We start from the raw sequence: 23407 nt of genomic DNA, 5'->3' as shown, positions 1-23407 counted from the left end.
CAGAACACAAAATCATCACTCTTGATTTAACAGTTCAAAGTGTAGGCTTTCAAATCATAACACTAATACACTCTAGCTCAAGAACATCGAACATCATAGCAGAAGTAAATATGACACTATCAAGAAGAGTTGGCATTCATACGACCATTCCTTATAAATTTACTAAATCAATAACAAAATCATGAAAGGAGTGAGAAGCAAAAACCGATCATCAAGTGCCAAAACTTACGATATTCATAAAAAAAAATAGTGTATTTGGCTTGCTTATATCCCATTTAAAAGCCTACACATTGGACACCAACTGCCCAATCAAAAAGCACCAAATTTCAAAGCCTGTATGGAATGTTACATTCAGGTCGGTCATACAATATGCCTGAAGTAAAAATAGTCACAGTGTTGAAAATAATTATATGGAAAAATCACTTTCAGCAATAAAACTTGCATCCATTGGTCGAATGCATCATTCCAGTACGAATGGATTACATAACATCTTGAGAAGATGCATTTGAACCTGTTTGTCCAGAAAAGAAGCACTTAAAAATTAAGTCCACTGTTGATTCATTCATTAGGAGATCTCATAATCTGTTTGAATTATTTCTCGTTTTTGGTAAAATTAGATTCAGAGAATATCATAACTTACAGCGGATAAAAAAAAAAAGAAACCAAAAAAACATGTTTAAGAAAGTAAGTCTCCATGCACATTTTTACCTGTACGTGCGTTACATAAGATAGCCCAGCAGCTTCGATGGTCAAAAGAAGTGAATGGAATGACCAAATTTGTAAACTAGATACTGGGCTTTTAGCAAGTGAAGAGACAACATTCACGGTGGTTGGGACTAAACTTGACAAGGCCATGCCTCCTGCACTGCAAACAATAATGATAAAAGGATATTCTCTATTATTTTAGCTGAGTGTAGCAAAGGTCTCTCATTAGCTCTAACTGAGTAGAAGACTATTTAATATGGAAGTTGTTAAAGCAGAACATACAAGCCATGGACGTTAATTAATATCACTAAAGTTTGAGAATATGACATATAGGTTGGTTAAGAAAATGACAGGACATCTAAATTAAAGTTGAACAGGTCAACTATAGTTTACAGCAATCCTCTGTCTCACTGTTTCCCAATCCTTAACTACACGTTCTTAATTTGAAAGTAAAAGCTACTTTGTCAAGAGTTTGACCCATATATTCGCAACAAATGCGAGCACCCAGGCGATTGAGTTTCATAATATTTGTGCAGATGTCATTGAAGTAAACTAGACATTCAATGATAAGGAGTTGAGAACCAGGTCAGGTTCTACCCAAGGTAAGATATAAGTGTGTATGGTGGTAATCCATTCCTCTGGGCCGGGAAGCAAAATCAGCTTAGGTAAACAACCAGGGAACTTTTAGACTTTCTAAATCTCTAACTACTTCAGGGTAAGACGGTAAGAGGTACAGAGTCTGTTCGCGCAAGAAAACACTGTTATATCTTTATCGAAATTTCATAGTTACCTGCGATGAATGCAGCCAAGAGCTAGAGAAATTGATCCAGCATAGTTGGAATTTTCAACATTGGTTACATCACCAAGAAGTAGTTTTGCCTGTTCACAAAATCTAGTAAAAATCATGACATAGGTGCTCCATGAGAAATATGAAAGAACATGGCAGAAAAGAGTAGGGAGGAAGCTAAAAGAAAATATCAGGAGTGCGGAATGAGCATGAAGAGACATGATAAAACAATAATTTGAAATATCCAGATTGCATCTATGAGAAGTAATAGAAGAGAGAGTGGTCTATTGGGAGAGGGTGGATTCAGGAGGCAGGAATGAACTTTAAAATCTAATCCAGATTAAATGTGGAGCAACTACTACTGCTTTAGCATCAAATCAGCAGCTACCAAATACACATCATATCAAGATCCAACTTTACAGACAATTACTAAAGATGAATAAATTATCAATGAAATTAAAAGAAGGGCAGTAAAGAAACACCGGCTAATAATTAAGATACAAAATTGACAATATGACTTGCATGTTGATAAATTATTCGAGGGTCACTTTAGCACTCGGCATGCAAAACTAAATGCAATGACTTTACAAGAATTAGATGTACTGTCCCGAATAAGATGAAAGAGGAATCAACAACCACATTACTGTGTAAAACCACCACACATGCGAACCAGTCCGGTTTAACTCACCAATCTGGCAGTGAACATATCATTTCCTAGCCTCGCTAACAAGCCAAGCCCTTCTGCTGATGCTCTACACTGTGATGCACAAATGTCACCTTCGGCTAGAATACTCTGTCATGATTATTGGGCTAGTCTCCATCAAAAAAGGAGGGATCAAATATCTGAAAAAATTACAATAAAAAAGCATCATAACCTGAAAAATAGTCTGAGCTGCACTTAGTATCTCCATTCCCAAGGGTTCAGGACGTAGAGCAAGCAATGACTGGAAGACAAGCATATTCCACATACAAAGTGTTACAACGTAAAAAAATAAAAAAATGAAGGTTGCGAAAATGGTTATCACATTGCTATATAACCTTCAGCCCAGCTAACAATCCAATACATATATTGGTAATACTGGATGTACGCCAAATTTGTCTTTTCCCAGCTTTCAGGCAATGATCCATCATGCCGATAAATTTGAGCATCCCATTACTATCCTGTGAGAATAAAAATAAACACAACAATCAGCCCTTTCTAACTAGACTAGCACATATGAATTCAAACACAAAACTCTCATTAATTTAACTTACCTGGAAAGCAAACATAGTTCCGAAACAAAGGAGCATCTGATTCACCAACATCTTGCTTATAGTCTCAGGCTTCATGATCATTTACAAGTACCCATGTTGGTGAGTTAATAAAATGAAATTTTATTAAGAATTGGCAATGGACTTTTACCTGAGGAAAACTAGGAGGCTCATTCTCCCATACACAAGTCAATACCCCGTCTTTTCCTCCAAGAAATGAACGTAGCTCATCTTCAAACCAATCCCTGCGAAAGCAATAAAAGGCAAGTACAAAATGAAGAGAGTTGGAAAAAAGACTTTATATGTCAGAAAAATGGTATGAATCCCGAGATATGAATGGAGTTAGGAGCATCTGTCCAAAAGATAAATTCAGAAAAATGAATGAGTGCAAGGGTTAGACCTTCCAGGAGTCCAAGGGCCCAACCACGCATCTCTCTTGTCTAATAACATCCTCAAACAGGAGCTTTCCTCACATTTAGAAGCTTCCCTGTTTCGGGCTCCCATATAAAAAATGTAGAGATAAAATTAGTTTAAGAAACAACCAAACATGTGCTGCAAACAAAATTTATAAAAAGAAGCAAAATGCCAGAATGACAAACAAAAAGGGGAAACTGGGCATAGACATTAATCAATTGAAATTACCTAAAGGGTGTGGTGCATATTTGAATGATATGACCATGGTCACTTTTATATAAAGATGGATCTGAAAGGGCTTGATATGTTAGCAACACCCGGATGATAAACAAGTCCATTGAAGGTTTAGCGCCAGATCGTTCATTGTCCACTACCTGTGATATGTAGGACAACGCCCTAATTGATACAAACCAAAATTCAAATTGTCAGCAGAAGTTCCTAGATGGGACAAAGAAAATAGTAGCCAATAGGATACCAAAATAAAGATGAAAATTTTCCAGAAGTATTGTACCGATTCAGATATAAAAGAACTGGCTGGAGTAAAATTCTTCTGTTTATGGCGTCAGAAGAAACAAAACATTTTATAAATGATGTGAGCGCATCCATGGCAGCAGACCACACGCTGTAGAGGAAAAGTTACTCTATAACCAAAATTAATATCATAAAAGATATTTAGAAGTAAAAATTAACACATGAGGTAGAGAGAAAGAAAGTTGCAGAATATATGAAGACCGTACAGCATAATAGAAAAACGAGCTGTGATAAAGGAAATAAAAGTATGAAAGAAAATATTGATAACAAGTTATATGCAAATTAAAACCTCCATTTTGAGTGAAAGATATGGTTATGCAGAAGCATTCTATGTTACCAAAGGCCAAAATACTAGATGGAAATAAAATTTGGCTCAAAATATGCAACCCAAAAAATTATTGTCTCTCTAAAGTAAAGATTGTGAATGACAAGGGTTCACTGCCATATTTTATAGCTGGTATTAGATAAAGTTACTTGCTAGACATTGTTTGCCACTAAAATGTGCTAAAGCCACCTCATAGTTCATCAGATTTTCATATAAGAGTTTTGCGTAAATTTTCACCATTATTACATATTTTTCATATATTTTTTATCCATTTATTCCCTCTATAGAAATACAAAGACCAGAAAATTCAGTCAGAGTGTTCGAGACCTTAAAGTCAATAGTCACTGCAGTAGTTACAGCACTAAATACATGAGAATAAAATTTTTATTACACCCTAAGTGGTACACAATATTAGGTACAACCATTATTCTGTTTCTGTGATTGCGTGAACAATTCAGGCCCCAACCTAGTGCTGTGATTGTTTGAATGTTACACATCAAAGGTTTCCTCATGGGACACAACACATCCAAAGTTGAAGCATCCCAAGCCATGAGGTGAGAACACCCAAGGTAAAACATGAAGCAATAATAAACCTCATTAGACTCACCATATTTCTGATGCAAGATCTTGGGCTTGATTTATGTGTTGTTTTGGATTCCGACTAAATATTGGAGCCCATAAGGAAAGAATATCAAAAACCTGGTCCTGAAGCTCCTGCAACCATCAAACTACAACCTTAGAGACAGAATTTCCCATTTATAACTATAAAAGTAGATCAGCAAGAATTGACCTCCTTTGACATTGATGACAGAAGTGAAGACAAAATTGTCCATCCAGCCTCTTTTTCGACAGCAGCTGCTGCAGGGCTTTGGCTGGATTCCACTAGCAGCTTCTTGCAAACATCAAGCACAGAACTGGGCAATCTGCACCAACATACCACAACATAGTGAGAGATGGAATAGGTAAAATGGTTACTTATGAATGGATTCATCTCGCTTTTCAAAATAAAATCATCTTAGAAGACTTCTACAACTTCCACTTTGTGAATGGAAAGACGAGCCAATGAACTCTAGAAGTGGACATCGTGATAAAGCCATAAAGGAAGCAAGTTACAATGTAACAAAGTACACCAATACATTCATTGAACTGTCTTGAAAGACAGTGGTGCACAATGGTAGTAATTAAAGCATAAGAGAGGAGAAACATGTGAAGAACCAAGAACTCAACCTAACTGGATATCCTAAATGTAACTTCCGAGAAATTGACACAAGTGAAGCCAAAACTGCAGCTTGCCCATGTAGAGACTCAAGCTCCCCTTTGAATTAGATGCCTGGAAATTAATGGAGGTCATTGTGTACATAATCATAACCAACACAATTACTGGGTGTCCGGACCCCGCAAAACTAGGGACTATGGTAGCTTGAGCCAAAAAAATATAACAAAGGCAAAGTAATTCCGCATTTCATGTTTTCTTCAATTGCTTATTGCAAATAGTTTTCGTGTAAATGACAGAGAGGTGGTCAAAAAATCACGCAATAGTGTCCAGTCATTCCAAAATGAAGAAAGTCCAATGCCATCGACATTAGTCTTAAGTTTTTAACATGTAGATCACTCCCAATTACCAAGTATAGTGCTTAATTAATACAGCGTATCACATCTTCTCAGAGTATAATATTTATTTACTTTTTCTCGAGTGAGATGCAATATATCATATACATTCCAATGGATGGTGACTTGTCTCTAAAATACATTGTCAAGGCTTCAATGTCTTTCGACCAGGAAACTACAGTCAATCATTTTCCATTTCTTCTTTTTTAAAAACAATTGCAACCTTATACATCAACTCAGTATAAGGCCAGTTTTTGGATACACAGTCATAACATATACAAAAAATAAATAACTTTCTTCTGTAATCTTGGTTTTTCTTAGTGTTCTCCAAAACAAAACAACTTTAATGTTTGGATAAAGCAATGAAAATAAGTTCTTTTTTAAAAGAAGTTGAAGCAGAAGTCAGAAACTACATTTCCACCTTCTGGAAAAGAGCTTTTTGAAGCACTTTCTAGTATAACTTCTCTATTCCAGTGTCATCATAATATAAACAAATATATCAAATATGAGTACCAAAATATTAAATTTTAGATCCCAAGAAACTTATAGGTCATGCAGGACCTAATCAAATTCAAAGTATCACCAGACAAAGGGAAAAGTGAGGAGGTGGAATAAAAGTGAAAAAATGAAGTAAAAGGATATCCAACACGTATTTATGAACAAAATTTGAGAGCATTGGGCCATGTTTCTATTCAGCAACCTCATTAGCTCGACCACAATCTAGTACAAGTCATGTTTCATCAGTGCAGCCTTGAGAACACTTTATTCATCTCAGTTAAAACTATAATAACTATTTCTTTTTTAGTGTTATTTCCAATAGTGATTTTCACTCTCTATTTGGATCACATTTACTCGCTTCATCTTTAACAGCACCTGCTTCGTAATGTATCTCCCTTTATGATTCAAGTTCAGTTACAATTCTTATGAGTTGCATGTGGGAATAATGAACTGCATTATCAAAATAACAGCTGAGAATTTCAAAATGACACCAGGAAAGTTGCAAATTTAAAGAAGCCATAGAACATAAAGTGAACACAGGTGATGATAAATTTTTACCTTCTCAAATGAAACATTTTCTCTGGCTGCACTAAGCATTGTCATCGCATAAGAAATCAAGCCGCCGACACAGGAGGGATCAACCTCAGTGAGAGCACGAAGAGTTAATGCAGCTTCAACTCTTACCTACAACAAAGTTTGCTCGTCATGGATTCATGATTGAAGGACTGGATGCATCAAGAGAAAGTACAGGGAGCACCTAAGATGGTAACTATAGTACACTTAAAGATATAATAATTTATTTTATAAAACTACAAAGTTGAAACGATATAATTTCTTCCTTACCAATATAATCACTGATAAGGGGCAAAAGAGAGAGATATTGTAATGAAGACAAAAGAAAAATAACCATCTAAAAAGCCTTACCAGTGGGGAATAATGGGAAAGGGCTGCAACAACCGTGTCATCAAGAACTTCCTTGAACTCAAGTGGAACCTGCAGTTCAACATATTAAAGAATCTACCATTGCGAAACTCTAGTATAATTAGCATTATGTTAAAACCACATCTTAAGCTTGTTTAATTTAAAGAAATAGCAGAGTCAACTGTATAGGATAAAAAGGTGCACCACATAAATAGAGAACACAAAAGTCATTGCAAGAAAAGGGAGTAGACAAAGATGTAGATCCCGAAAACAATCTATATGCAAGATTAATTACAAAAATCAATCATAGCAGAGCTACAGAAAAAAGAGCGAAAAAATCATCACCTCTCCCAATGTTTTTAAAACATAAGAAAGAGTCCGTAAAGTGGCGACTCGCATGGAAGACGTTAAATCAGGTGACTGAAGCTGCAGAATATAACATGGTCAGTCTCCAAGAATTAGACCAACATTACAAGTATCAGACACATAATACAACAGTGTGGTTTACATAACAAACCTGCTTGCCAAGAAAAACCAAAAAACGTCTCTGAGTAGGTTCACTCATTTGATCAGTCACACCTACTCGCAGAATATACAGCACACATGCCTTCAAGTTAACAAGAGTTAAAATCAAGATCCTAATTCATAATGAATAGGGAAATATATTTTTTTATAAGAAACGATATTTTATTATTAATATAGTCCAAAATAAGTACATCAGTTAACTAGTGGTCCACTTTTAACAGGAATTATATAATTCAACGTTGTATCAATGATACACACAGTCTCTCAAAATATCTAAGATTGAGACGTTCTTAAAGTCATCATGAGTGCCGATCCACATAACAACTTTGATCTTGATTTTATCCCGCACTGTTCTCTAGTATCTTGCTTATCTTCAAAAATTCTTTGATTTCTTTCCAACCAAACTGTCCAGCATATACCTTAAACCACCACTTATCAAAAAATTCTTACCCTCGTACCAGTTAGTTGTCCTAGATTCATAGCAAATAAATCCCTTGTTGACTTAGGCATCACCCAAACCAGTCCCAGCTACAAATGGCAGACATTCTGACAAATGCCTTATTTTGACCAATATTTAAAGACACGGTTTCCAAGTTGGGCATGATCAATATATACAACCCAACTTGCAAGAGAGTGTTGAATAACTGAACATTGGATAATTAGGAGTTCGATTTATTAGATAGAGTTATTTGTTGTACTTTATTCCTTTTTAAAAAAAAATTAAATAGATTAGATTATATAACATTCATTGGTTTGGTAGGCTTTATAAATTGTACAATGTACTCTTTGATTTCAAAGATTGATTAAAAATACTTCTCCTATATTTTTCCTTTTAGAAACTTACATACCTCATCTAACTTCATCACAATATATTTTTCATCGTGCACATACTATCTTATGCCTACACTCCATACTTTATAATAATTGTTACCACCTCAACCTAATCTTTATACTCGTTTTTTAATTCGATTTATTTTCGAGTGGCAACTAAATTGTATAATCATGTACTTAAATCCACGTACTACTAATTGACAACACATTTATTCGGTCTTAATCTCTCTCAACACAATACCACTTTTTTAAGTGGGAATTTTCCAAGACACGATATCCTTCGTGTGTCAGTCTGCCTATCTATACAGCTGGATTGTTGATCACTCATTCAATCATTCCCAATATATCATCTCATGGTGCATTCAGATCAATTGATTTTGGATCAAATTAAAAGTAATCAGGAGTTTCTACATTTGATAGCACATTTGTTCATTTGCTACTTGATATGTTAGTAAGAAATGCCATAACTTAGAGGTAAGAAATTCTCGAGATAGCAACCAGAGTTCTATTAGCTCATAGCTAGAATCATGTCATTGGAATTCAAACAATTAAAACTTTTAAGATCGACAGAGGAGATCATTGCACCCAAATTACAACTTAGTGTTTTCCTAAGTTGATTAATCGAGATGTTCCTTTATTACGATGTACCAAGCTTCTTGTTTCACAGAGCTCGTGCAATTTTTCAAGGGGAGAGCCATTGAGAAGAGCCGCTCTGGGACATTTGTAGGTACTGTGGAAATTAATAGAATTAAACCACGTTTTTATCTTTATCCTACTCTGACTATTTCTATTGTACATTTAAGTATATCCTATTACAAATACTTCATACATTGATATGAAAACATGTTCATAGTAACAAAGATGAAAATAAACTAGATGTTACTAACAGAGGGTTACGTTTGAGTTGCATACATACAAAATAGGATAATGGGAAACAACGGGATTTAATAAAGATACCAATGCTTGAGCATCAATTGATGTATCTGAGCGCAGCATATCCATAACCTGCAATGCATAGTCTTGCAGTTCACTGTCTGGGTGAAAATACTTCAAACAAATAACCTGCAGACAAATATCAAACAGCTGCAGATGTGATATCATTCCAATTTCCAACACAAAGAAAGTAGAATAAAAATCATACCCAAATACTAAAGGACGAGAAATGAAGTATAGAAAAGATGGTAGTATTAAGAGGAGAGCAGTATTGACCACCTTCACATAAAGTATCAAAAGAGAAATTTACCATGTATTCTTTCAGTGTTCTTGCACCAAGTCTCACGTCACTAGTAATCTATAAGAGTTTATTATACTTGAATGGGTGCTCAATTTCACACTATCCCATGTCCCTATACAACGTCTGTTTCCCAATCGCTTTCACATGATAACAATTTAGTTTAATATGTTTTCAAGAGATATTTTTGAACTAACTAACTTAAAATAATAATTTTCCATCAAACCTTTAAAAAAAATATAGGGGGAGTAGTTATCTAACCCTTGGTCCCATTGACGTTTTATCTAGAGGATGTTTTATTACACTTTAAGAAATAGAAAGAAGATGGAATTGAAATTGCTCTCTAATAGTATTTAGATGTCAACATATCCAGCCGTCCATGTAATTTAGAGGAGATTTCAGCATGAAACAAAAGGGAAATCTTAGTTGACATTGCTATCAGATGGGTTTCAGATATCACATATAGACAGCAAACTCAGAACATCCTTGTGCGCCTTGGTTAGAATCAGCTCTTTTGGAAACTTGACTTTATGAACCATCATGTGGCTTAGATTGCAATACATTTGTAAAGATGCATAAATGTTATCACCTCTTATTTTCTGGACCTCCCAATGGGTATTTTGCATATACAGGAGCTTTCAGATATAAGACAAAAGCAGCACATTTAGCTGGAAGAACTACTTTGATTACAGATTCAGCATCTCCAACATTTGTATTTCGACCGACACACCTTTAACCAGATATTGCACAAGTGCTTTTTCCAATCCAAATTCAACATTGTAGTCCACATAAAACTCATGATGAAATTATACCTCTACATCTCTACCAATATCTAATCAAATTAGAAGAATCCCCATCGAGTGCAGCCGTGGAGGGGAGAAACTCGAGACAATATAACAGGAACTAAGGAAAAAAGGAAATTCAAGTTTTCAAGCAATTCCAAATCCGCTTGTTTAAACTAGAGCATGATGTTACTGCACCGAAAGGGGGTCCTTTACAAGGGGTCAGCAGAAACTGAAGCGACCCCAAACTGAATATCCAAACCAATCCATCATGAGCATAAACTGAACTACTGAAGCAAACCCGAAACTGATAATCTAAACCAAACCGATGTTTTAGTCAATCATGGTTTAAATCGATTTTAAAATAAACCAAACCAGAAATATTTGGTTCGGTTTAAAGTTTAGATTAGAAAATTCCAAACCAAACCAAATTTACACATAAAAAATTGTATATTAGACTTTGTTAAAAACTCGAGTTACTACAAAAACATAATTTGTTGTAATTGATGTTTTTATATGAAGCAATATTATATTAAAAAAAGTTTTAAGTTACAAAAACCAGACCAGAGGTTCATGTCTATTGGAGTAAGACCCGGAGTCAACTTAACGTAAAATTAGACCTCAATTCTATACAAATCTAAAACCTAGAACGATTTAAACTCCACATTCTTTGAACTCCAACAAGAGACCCTAAATTTAATCTTATCCCGACACTTTTCAACAAAGTCTTCTAAGTTGTTAAAATTCCTCTTATTCCTCTCCAACCAAAAAGACAAACATGTGCAATGAACCACATGACCCAGAATATTTTACATCTCCTCCCTTGGTCGCGACCAAGATCTGCTGCAAATAAACCCTATGTTGATCTTGGGGATACCCAAACCAAGATTTGTTGTAATTGATTTTGCTTCTTTTTTAAATATATTTATATTTATTTCTCGCTACAATCATTTTGAGGATTTACATTTTTTATGCTAAAATTGTAATGTCATCGTCATATACTACATTGTCAAATGCTTTTAATATCTATATGTACATTGATGTTTTTTTGTTTATAACTATTTTAGAAATTTTAAATTATTTACAAAATCAACCAAAATCTTCTATTAAAAAAATCAAAGTTTAAAAATTGATAACGCAAACCAAGCCGAACTGAATCAACCCGAAAATTTCGGTTAGATGTTTTAATTTTTAATTAATGGTTTGGTTTTGTTTTGTTTTGTTTTGTTTTGTTTGGTTTGTTGTTTCGTATAACCGATGAACTCGGTTTGGTTTGGATTTTCATTAAAAATCGAATCAATCCGCATTTGATCACATCTTAATTTTCATAAGTTACAAGCTGTTGCAAACATTGGGAGGGGTTGCTGCAGATTAATGCAAACATTGGGAGGGGTTGCTGCAGATTAATAATTACTTTGTGAGAGAGAGATCAAAATAAGGTGCATGGGCTACTGTACTTTTTAAAAGATTTAAGTTAAAATAGTACCATCAGGCATCGGTTATAACTTTTGATCAAACGAGAAATACTCAATCCTATACTAAACAACCAGTTGAAAAGGCATTTAATCCTCTATCACAGAACAACCCTTAGAGCTTATTGAACATGAAAATGATCACATATTTTCACACATAATTCAAAAGGATCTGACTGGAATATATCTTTTTATGTTGTAATAAAGGGTTTGTAAATCAAGTTCATTAGCTACTTACCTGTAAAAAGCAAACCCACGATAAGGAGAGGCCAACACGTATGTCCTTTAAATGAGGCCCACTAACTGCAAGTTACACTTGATCAGAAATATGTGAGTGAATATAATACAGATTTCAGAAAATAAAGAAATGTAATTAGAGATGCATGCAGTCAGTAAACAATATTATATTGCCGGACTTGAAGATTCCAAAAAGACCAAATCCAATACATCAAATTATTGATTAGAACAGGATTTTAAATAAGAAGGCACTTATCACTATGATCAAACTATTGATTGTTCTTTTCTTCGAAGAACACCATGTTTCCTACTTTGTCTTACTACCAAAAGAAAGTTGACTACCAGCAAATTCAAAACCAGCACCTCAAATATTAGATATTCCAACAAGACCTTGCGTATTGTAAACCTAGAGACAACCTTTTTATCCCAAGGCGTTGGAAGCATATCGGGAAGCTAATTTGGTAGTATCTATACATGGTGCCCTAATGGACGTAGAAGGCACATGCATGCCATTGACTAAATATATCCATGTCCATAGATAATATCCTCATATTTTTTACCTATTCTTTTAAATCTAGCCCACACTCGCAGTTGGACCACAACCTCATCTTAACTTCATTCCTAGATAGCCTAGACCTACAACTTGACAAGTTCACCCCAGCAGTCAACATCATCAGAACTATTAGACTTATTAAGAGAATCCACGAAACTGAAAACTTTTTAACACATCCGATAATCTCACAAACTGTAGCTCCGTAAAGTTCTTTAGCAAATAAATTCAAATGAGTCAACAAGAACTAGTTTTTGAAAACCTATAGGTGCCTGTACCTTTTATAAATGGAATGGATAAGTGCTTCTGCAAGCCACCTTCAAGTTTCTTTGAAGTGACGTGACTTTTTCCTCTTGGTTGCACCTAACATATGAATTATAAAAAATCAGAGAGGTGCAAGATAGAAGCAAGTAGAGTACAAAGATTCATACCTGTGCATCAGGATTCATTCCAAGAGCTAGCAATGCTCCTAAAGCTTCTGCAAAAGCATCCCTTACAAATTTCACCGGATCCTCAAGGGCCTACAACAAACAGATTTGATTGATTCCTATGTAAAGAAAGAATCAATATTAATAAGATAAGTAAAGAGAAAACATGATAACATCAGAACCTTTACACAAAGAGACAAACAGTTCTCAAGTTCTCCAAGTCCTATTCCCGGTCCTCCGATATTTGCAAATGCCTTGAGGCATCTTGCAGCAGCAATTCTAACAGTAAAAGATTTATCTACAACTCCAACCCGTGTAATGGCACGAAAGGCCTCTATGTAAGCAGCAGAATTAGCACTCCCACCAGAACCTTCCAAGGCATTGCGAAGCATGTGCAAGGCCTCTTGTCTAACAAAATCCTAGAGAACCCAACAGTTAGGTAGGATGTTCATAGCTATTTAATGAAATACATACCGAGAATAAATAATAACACATTATCATCCTATGACACATTTCAATTGAAACATATCAGAGAAGCATCACAAATAAACCTTTCATTATCCAAACTCTTGAATTAATGCATTGTTGACCAATGGATCAGTCACATAACACACATGGAAATTTACAAGCGAAAAGAGAAAATAACTTTCGGACAAGTTATTTCCTAATTCATTCTCCCCAACTGCCTGAAAGCAAACAAAAAGAACTTGTACATGCCACATGACTGAGGGATACATATACGTATCAGAAATAACAGATTAAACGAATCTATACAGGTTTTGTTACCCTGTGTTTCCAGAGCAACAAGTATCGACTACTCAATATGCCCCAAAATGTTATATAAAGCACAAAACAGCTACTTTTTCACATTAGATAAAATGGATGATGTTATAGGAAATAAAGTTAAAAAACTACTTGACCAAAAAGGAATTTAAATACCTCACTAAATTTTAGAAGCTTTGCGACAATATTAGTTGTTTCAAGCAATCCGGAAACAATTCGTCTTCCAAAGTAGCGATACAATTCTCCCAAGCATTGGGCAGCACCTGCACCAGCATCCAGAAAATGACAAGAATGAACATTTCCCCCAAATACTATTGCCCAATTTTATGATCAAAACATAATAGGTGGGATAACAATGCCTCTTAATAAAAAAATAAAGAACATATCATCAACCATATATGCCCCCAGCGGCCAGCCTGCTATAAAATGATTATTCTCAGGGTCAGGATGCCGTATTCAACATTTGTGCTGGATGATGTGGCAGATTGAACTATAACAGACCAGCATAAGAACAGGCAGTCCCGTGCGACTACAAGATATTACTTTTTGGCGGGAAAAATGATAGTTGCAGGATCAGGATCTTGGGTTATAAACACCGGCTACCTCTGAATAGCCTAAGAAAAGGAAGAGACTAGTACGGACTTCAGAAAGCTAAGACCATAACACATGCACGCCCACAAGCGGCAAGCCCATAACAGCAACAGTTCACTAATGATTCGAGTAGGATCATATTAGTGCATCGGAGTAAAGGTGAGTAGAAGCCAAACCACTAGTTTGAATCGGTTTTAGAATTAACCAAACCGAAAAAATTGGTTTGGTTCAAAGTTTAGATTAAAAAATCCAAACCAAGCTTATTTGATTATATAAAATCTTTTTTTTATTCATGTTATATCATAAGTATCATATAATGGAGCTTATTTTTATAATTTTTGGGTCTTGCAATAGTTTAAATTGAGCCATATTGTGGGACCCAAAAATCTATTCATAATGATAAATAAGCAAAAAATGAAACCTAATAAAAATTTATAAAATCGATTCATAAGTATATTTTATTAATGATAAATCGTTGTCATGCATTAAATCATTAAATGCTTTAATACTTGTATGTCTATTGATATTGTTAATTACACTATCTAGTTGAGAAATTTTAAATTATATTTTAAAATAATTGAAACATTTCAAGTGAAGAAAAAAATCAAGTTTAAAATCCATCATCCAAACCGAAGCAAAACAAAATATAAGTTCGGTTTCATTTGGTTTTTAGTTTTTAATGGCTTGGTTTGATTTGTTATTTAGTAAGAACGGTAAATTTGGCATAGTTTGGGTTTCTATCAAAACACAAATTAACCAGTATTTGCTCAACCCTAGATCAGAGGAATATATTAACATGATGTATCGAAAAGTTTCAAAAAAACCTGGCCTCACTATATAATAAAGCCATCTCTCGATTTGTTCTAACTTGTCTACATAACATGTTCTGGCAATTTCGCGAAGAAGGTAATGGGCTACTCCTACAGCAGGTCCTTGCACAATGCTCAAGGCTCTTGGTTGAGTAGCATGAGCAACTTTGAATTTATTATGATCCCAATCTGAAAGAGACGCCTAAAGTTTTTCAGATAGTTTATGGTCCTAATCAGATATGGGTCCAATCATCTGCCCTCAAAAAAAAATATTTGGTACTAACCAGAAACTTTCTGAGCCTCGCTCTTCTTTCCATCAGAAAGAAATCCCTGCAGGCTGCTTGCTCTAGAGTATATTGAAATCCCATCACCCTTTGATATTATCTTTGCCATTGCCACTGATGCCAAATGCCGCACTGGCCTACGAGCTCCAAGCACAAGCAGAGAATAAAGAGTATCCTCACATTTCCTTTGCCAAAGTAATATGGATTCCTGAAATGTTGGAATCTAGTCTAGGATCAAAAGTTTGAAGCCCTCAATTTCACAAGAACCGAAAATGAGAGGATCATAAAGAATTTAACCCCTACAACGTTACTGGGAAATAATAGATTGAAATATAAAGGACATTATTAAAAAGGATTTCAAAAGTTACTAATATAGAATATCTTGATCAACATAGACAAAACACCAACAAAATAATTTCTTTTTCAAAAATAAATACCCTCCTGGTTTTAAAATTATGCACCCCACCACCGGCTAAGATATCATAAAAAAGAAACCTACAACTTGAGATTCCGGCAGTGTTAAATAATATAACTCTGTTGCACGCTCTATACAATTCATTTTATTTTATCGTTTAACATCAACAATTTCCTATTATTTATCTCATTGAATTTCACGATGAAACAGTTTTTTCCTTCACCAACTCAAAAACGAGACAAACGCAAGCCCAGGACCATAATAAAGCTAATATTAAAGAAAAAAGTGACTCCTTTAGGCCAATTAGATACCCAAATTTCTTCAGAAAGCAGGAAGAGAAGTAGGCAACACCACATTGAGCACAAAACTTAAATAAGCCAAGTGGTGATAAAAAAATAACCTTGGGATCCTCTTCAATGGCCGATATTAGATCAGACAAAAGATCAAAACAGAGAAGTGGGTCTGGAGGCTTGTGAGCGGCAGATGCCACGATTGATTCGAGCTGCGCCACCAGCACCCCGAATCTTGACAAGGGCACGTTCTCTCTCCCGATATTTTTCGCCATAGCCTTGCTCGTGTGCGAGATGTATGGGCGTCTGCCACGAGATATTTGGGAATACAGCCTCCAAAGAAATTTCAATTAAAAAATTGACCTCCTGAAATGTTATTTTGAAAAATAGCCTCCTTTTATTTTAAACATCTGAATTAATTCCCTTGATACTAATCCAGCACAAAATGGTATCAGAGCCTAGGTTGAATCATTTTAAACACAAAATTTATTATTACAAATAAACGAAATGTTTGAGGAGGAGAATTTCGAAAGAAAATTATGAATCCGAACTTATGTTCGAGAAGAATAATTTACAAGATTTATTCCAATATTTTGGAATATAAACAAGTTCATCTAACTATTGTTAGATATCAGAAACAGGAAGGGAAATATCTGCACCCTCAGGTAAGATCTCAGATAAATTTATGATTCAAGCAAATAAGTTTTTGGAGATAGTACCAAACTCCTCTAAGCTCTCTTTAGATCTTAGGGAAATCCAGAAAACCGTACAAAATTATGGCAATATGCTATATTTTGTACCCCAACGAATAGAAGAAATCCTTAAAAACCAGGAAGAAATTCTGGGAATATTAAAGGATATTCAAACAAGAATTCAAAAGCTAGAACAACAACCAAGTTCTAGTAAAAGAACTTCAGGAGGTTGGTTACGACCATCATTTGGTACTGAACCTTTGTTACACCAACAAAGAAAAGCTAGAGTGGTGTCAAAACCTTTGACTGAAGAAGAAAAGATGATCAATCTAATTAAATCTGTCTCAGAGAAGAAATTTATCTGATGACAACTTTAGAAAGGATTGGTCTGGAAGATCTACAAGAGCTTGCGGAATCCTTATCTCAAAGTAGTAGATATAAAGATGAACACAGCAGGAGGTGAAATACCTGCTATAACCTGGTCATCTACTCAGGAACCACCAAGGGAAAGTGTGGGATCTCAGAATGTAAACATGAGAGAATCTCAATCTGATTTCCATACTGGTGGAGGTTCACACCCAGCAGGTACAAGGACAAGGAGAAGTCAAATTCCCTTGCACCAAACACCTTACGGGAAGACTGTTTTAGATCCTATACATCCTTATGGGGTTATGCTTAACCTTGATGTATTAGATTTCAAAAATAGAGAAGATCTCATAGATGACTGCACATATGCTATGAGAATCGCAGCAGGAACACTTGATCTCAATAAAGAAGGATTCATTAAACTCTTAGAAATGAGTCTTATGGGATCAGTAAAAATTGCTTGGGACATGACTTCATTAGAAATGAAAGAGTCAGTCCTGGCCGAAGAATCTCTGAGCGAGATAGCCGAAAAAATGGCTACCCTATTTAAAGCACAATTCATAGGGGTAGACTATTTTAATAGCCAAGATACAGAGAAGAGGAAGAAATATACTCAGGCTCTGTATAGTCTTGAATTACACGATATATGTTTGGTAGATGAATACATCATGTTATTCACTAAATATCGATGGAATTCAGGAGTCGAAGAAGATATAGCAATGCAGCTTTTCTTCGCAAAAATGCAAAGCCCTTGGAGAGAAATGCTCATAAGGGAATACGTACCTGGTAATCCAGATACGTTGGCAAGAAGAGCCTCATTCCTTAAAGGAAAATTGGCGGAATGGTGTCACATGGCAACATTATAAAAGAATTACAAACGCTTAAGGGGTATCAACAAAAGAACTCCTTTGTGCTGTAAAGAAAATGATCTTCCAACAATTATTGGAAGCAAACCACAGAAGCATAAGAGGAAAAGTTTCAGGACTCATCCTTATGCTGGAAATAGAAGAAGTTCTTGGAAGCCAAGAACCGTATGGTCTAGAGAGAAAGCCAGATCTTATAAATCTGGACAAAGAAGCGGACCATCAAGAAGTAGGATATCCTCCCAAGCATTGTATTCATCTCAAAGCACATGAAGAACACCTACGAAGAAAACTTTCAGAAGAGCTCATACTCGAGCAAATGAAAGTTTCAAGGATTGTAATTGCTGGACATGTGGAGCAAGAGGTCATATCTCGACCAATTGTCCAGAAAATGAAAAAAGAGGCATTAAACGTTTCGATCCAACCCCGGATATTGAAGAAGCAGTTTATTACCAAGATCTTATTCAAGTATACCGATTTGAGGACATTGCCTCAGATGAAAGTATATATGAAGAAGAAGAAGTTCAAAGTCAAGAAGGATCCGATGGAACTGAATCGGAATCTGACTGAGGACGAAGTGTTTCGACACGAAACACATGAAGATCCGTCTGGATTTTTTAGCCAGACAACGATATCCAATAACATGGTCCAAAGGATCATGAAAGAAAACCCCAGTCTATAGAAATATCAAGGATTCTCTGCAGGACAGGTAGAAAAATTCTTAGGAAGTCTTGGCCTAAGAAACAGAAAGCATCATCTAATCTATAAAGTTTCTAGAAGGGAAATGACAATCCCAATGGAACTTACAGGAAATAGAATGGAGATGCAATTAATTTCTTCTGAAGAAGTTAAGGAGGAATTACAAAAACTCAAGATAGAAGTAGCAAGGACTATGTCTTGGATTCATATCGGAGCAATCCAAATTATGATAAAGGCTACTTTCAAAGAAGGTATAGATTCACCTATTGATATTGCTATATGCGATAAAAGAATGGGGAATCTACAAGATTCAGTACTGGGAACAATCTCAGGAAATCTCTGCGCAGGAAAAATTATAGGAGTAATATATCCTAGGATAGCCTACAACCTGGCAGATCGAGATTTTAGCCGAGCCTTGACATTGCATCAAAACTTCAAGGAAAAAAGGCTGATAAAAGAAGGTAATAGGCCCTATTCTATTACTTATCAAATTTCATATGCTCTATCTAATACACATCATTCTGAATTGTTTATTAGAAATGAGTTTATTGAAATCCCTGAGATATTTGAAAAGTTGCTCAGGCAATTTATCCAGAAAGAATCGAGTTTCCTCTGATACAGGAAACAGATATCCAAATACAAGACAAACCAATTCTACAAAGGAATCAAAGTCTTAAATTGGAATCTAGAAGACTATCTTTTCAAGGAGATAGAATTACAAGTTACAGGTGGGAAAAAACGCCTATCATGGAACCCCAACAAGTGACGAAAAGTTTTTCTACAATAGGAAAACTTAGATGCCCAGAAGGGTGGAAGGAAATAGAAATAATATTTGATATTACAAAACAAAGGAATCAATTTCCTTGTAATTCAATATACTATCTGGAACAACCTGTGATAGGAACTTACCAAGGACTGATTAATATCGGAGAATTGGAAGTTCACATTCAAGGAATTCCAGGAAAAGAATCAGATCGACTGATTCTTGGATTAGAATTTCTTGAGGAACACAAACCTTGGAAACGTCTAGAGTATGGAATGGAGTTTATGGCAAATGATAAGATGTGGAAAATCCAATGACCACAAGTCCATTCTCCATTTACATTCCAGTCGGAATGTTGTATGAACAATATAAGGCAGAATACTTTGCTGCTTATATTGATTCAGGTGCTGAAATCTGTACAGCAAAAAGAGGGGTTTTTCCAAATAATTTGGAAGAAGAGTTACCAAAGATTTCTGAAAGAGATTTTTCCAGAAGAATTTTAATCTTATGCAAAGGGATTAAGATGACAGAAATAATGATTGGCGGTGCTGGGCAAACACCTTGGTACAAAGTAAAAACACCACCAATTTATTTTCATGATACAGGAGCTGACATATTATTAGGAAATAATTTCCTACAGATGTTTAAGTCCTATACTCAAAAGAATGAGACTAGAAGATTAGTATTCACAACACCATGTGATCACAAAATCATAGTCCAGAGACTAAGAGAGGCATTTTACAGAAAATTGCCAATCCAGTTTCGCAGCAAGTGTGGTGATTCAGGAAAACTTCTGAACCCAAAAATGAAGGATTCAAGACGGTTTGGAGAAACAATGCTCCAGTTAAGAGCAGATAAAAAACTCCAACCAGAAGATATAGAATGCCTTAAGATAACTCTACAGAGAAATGAAATAGAGTTTGAAGCTAAGGTATCACTAGAAGATGTCAAGAAAAGGATCAAAGAAAATTACAATGAAGATCCTTTGGCATGGTGGGACAAAAATCAACTCAAAGCTTGCCTTAAGATTAAGGAAGGCAAAGAGTATGAATTTGTCCGTTGCAAGCCTATCCCAATGAATATCATTGATCAAAGGGATATGCATATTATAATCAAGGAACATTTGAAACTTGGTTTAATCAGAGCAGGTATGTCACCATACAGCAGTCCAGGTTTTCTGGTAAGAAATCATGGTGAAATAAAACGAGAAAAACCCAGACTAGTTATTAATTACCAAGAAATTAATAAGATTCTGGAATTTGATGGGTATTTTATACCTAGTAGAGAACACTTGATTAGTTGCATTCGTAACGCCAAGATATTCTCTAAGTTTGACTGTAAGTCTGGATTTTACCAAATTCGGATGCAGGAAGAAAGTAAGAAATTCACAGCTTTCTCCACACCTCAATGACATTATATTTGGGAAGTATTACCAATGGGATTGGCTAATTCACCCCAAATATTTCAAAGAAAGATGGATAATATTTTTAAAGATTATTTTAATTTTATGTTTGTTTATATTGACGACGTTTTAATAGCATCCAAAGATATAAATGAACATATCAAGCATTTGGAGATTTTCTCTAATGTGTGCAAAAAAGAAGGACTGGTTTTATCTGAAAAGAAAGCAGTCATTGCTACAAGGAAGATTGAATTCCTCGGAATTGAAATCGATGAGTCAGAAATAATTCTGCAAGAACACATAGTGGAAAAGGTGCAGAATTTTCCAGAAAATCTCAAAGACAAAAAGCAACTTCAAAGTTTCTTAGGAGTTATTAATTTTGCTGGGATGTTCATAAAAAACCTAGCAAAACACAGAAAAGTGTTCAGTCCATTATTGAAAAAAGATGCAAGATTTATATGGACAAAAGAACACACAAAGGAACTTATCCATTTAAAGGAGGTTTGTAAAAATCTTCCAAAAATGGCTATTCCTCAAGACGAAGATGATCTGGTATTGTATACCGATGCCAGTGATCATTGGTGGGCAGCAGTTCTTACTAAGCTCACACCAGATGGAGAACAACCATGTAGATATTGTAGTGGGTTATTCTCAGATGCAGAAGCCATCAGATGGCATATCAACGAGAAAGAATTTTATGCAGTAAAAAGGGCTTTTGAAAAATGGCCATTATTCTTACTTGCAAAGAAATTCACTTTGAAAGTTGATAACACACAAGTTAAAGCTTTTTTAAGGAATAGAATTGAGTCTAAACCTGAGAAGGCTAGATTATTACGATGGCAAGCTCTATGTCAGAATTATAATTTTGATATTACAATAATAAAATCTCATGAAAATATTCTTGCAGATTTTTTAACAAGAGATGGATAGCATTGACATTGATGCTATTATCAAGATGCAGAGGCATTTAAGGGAACACCTTGAAATGCTTCAAACCGAGTTCAACAAGTTGGCTGTTAACGCAGAAGTTGCGGGAAGGCTACAACAAGCCGATAAGAGAATTGTCTCTGATCGAATTACAGGTTGTTTACAGGCATATACTCAGTTATGGTCTGTAATGCAAAGGCCTATCCTCCAAGGCATTGAGAAGCCATTGGTTTCCCAAATGGAGAGTTTTCGAGTACATGACTCTATACCTGTAGCGGGGGATTCAATACCCCTTGCACAAGTGTTAAGTCGGGATCATCACCAGATGAATCGGCTGAAACAAAAATTGAGACTCCTGATCCCTATCTTGAGTCTTCAAGTCAACCCTTCACCTCGAGGATTGAAGAGGGAGAGATCAACCTTAGGCCTCGTATTGACAAAGGCAAATCTAAGGTTGGTACTAATGAAGTTGCAATTTCTCCATTTCAGGTTTACCAACTAAACTTGGAGAAATTAAAAACAAGAATTGGCATTAACCCAGCTACCAATAAGGTTGATGTTTCAGGAAAATATCCCAGGATATGGATGAAACCAAATTCATATCCAATGGAGGTCAAGGCATGGTATGAATTTGGGGCTCTTGCCTCAGTTTATACTACATCACCAAGCTTTCCGGAAATTTCAGGATTACCAAAATGGATCCAGGAAGCTGTTCATGAAACTTGGGCAAATAATGATTATTTGTCTAGAGGAGATGTTTTGGAGCTATATTTTTTTAGTGCAGCACCAGAACCAGCAGGGAAAGGATCTCACGAAGCCTTTCATTTCATCAAGTTAAGGAAGCCGGATACAAATGTTCAAAAATTTATCAAGGACCCTCCAACAGAAGAAACACCCTTGGTTGCTTCAATTTCTGAAGATGATATGTCTACACGAAGAGCATGGGGTTTATGGGTCTGTCTCACTGAGATGGACAAAGTCAAGTTTCCGTTCAAATTTTATAATCATTCAGTGAACGGATCATTCCTGTTAAACACCATGACAGGAAAAACCACAAGTTTTGCAGAAGATTTATTCGAGAAAAAGAGAAATCTTTTGTGGAACAGCAAGCTGTCGGCTAGTAAAGAGACTCGCCGAAAATTCTGTAACATGGCACATATAGGAAGATGGTCAGAAAATATCTGCCTAGAATGTCAAAACCAGAAGGAACCTGAATTCGGTAAAGGATTCAAACCGAGATCTGATCGGAAACACTTTACCGACACAAGCACAAGTGGGGATGTACCACTTGCATGTTTTCCTCGAGGACACCGAAAGCCAAAGATTCCTCGACAAAGCTGATGGTGGACATGTGACGAGTCCACTAACAAAAGAAAACCCTACCATGTGAATGGAAGGACAGGACCACCAATAATCGGTGGAAAAGA

The 23407-nt window shown here is 35.5% G+C and overlaps 1 protein-coding gene across 1 annotated transcript in view; it reads right to left on the bottom strand.

Moving 5' to 3' along the window:
* LOC142536930 (protein SWEETIE-like) overlaps positions 1–23407 on the bottom strand; it is a 41531-nt gene that overhangs the window by 17047 nt on the left and 1077 nt on the right. The window contains 25 exon segments of the mRNA XM_075642377.1: positions 709–865; positions 1496–1584; positions 2181–2285; positions 2368–2436; positions 2531–2653; positions 2747–2815; positions 2895–2988; positions 3144–3230; positions 3386–3553; positions 3669–3779; positions 4621–4727; positions 4804–4936; positions 5241–5337; positions 6671–6803; positions 7044–7112; positions 7386–7466; positions 7558–7647; positions 9354–9458; positions 12120–12184; positions 12947–13031; positions 13100–13189; positions 13279–13515; positions 14036–14142; positions 15564–15771; positions 16379–16581. Coding sequence (XP_075498492.1) covers positions 709–865; positions 1496–1584; positions 2181–2285; positions 2368–2436; positions 2531–2653; positions 2747–2815; positions 2895–2988; positions 3144–3230; positions 3386–3553; positions 3669–3779; positions 4621–4727; positions 4804–4936; positions 5241–5337; positions 6671–6803; positions 7044–7112; positions 7386–7466; positions 7558–7647; positions 9354–9458; positions 12120–12184; positions 12947–13031; positions 13100–13189; positions 13279–13515; positions 14036–14142; positions 15564–15771; positions 16379–16543 — 2844 coding nt within the window. The 5' untranslated portion in view covers positions 16544–16581.

The sequence above is a fragment of the Primulina tabacum genome, chromosome 2 (genome assembly GCF_025594145.1).
Source record: "Primulina tabacum isolate GXHZ01 chromosome 2, ASM2559414v2, whole genome shotgun sequence".
NCBI classification, from domain to species: Eukaryota; Viridiplantae; Streptophyta; class Magnoliopsida; order Lamiales; family Gesneriaceae; genus Primulina; species Primulina tabacum.
The sequence above is the reverse complement of the archived record's forward strand: the minus strand, read 5'-3'. Positions and strand labels throughout refer to the sequence as shown.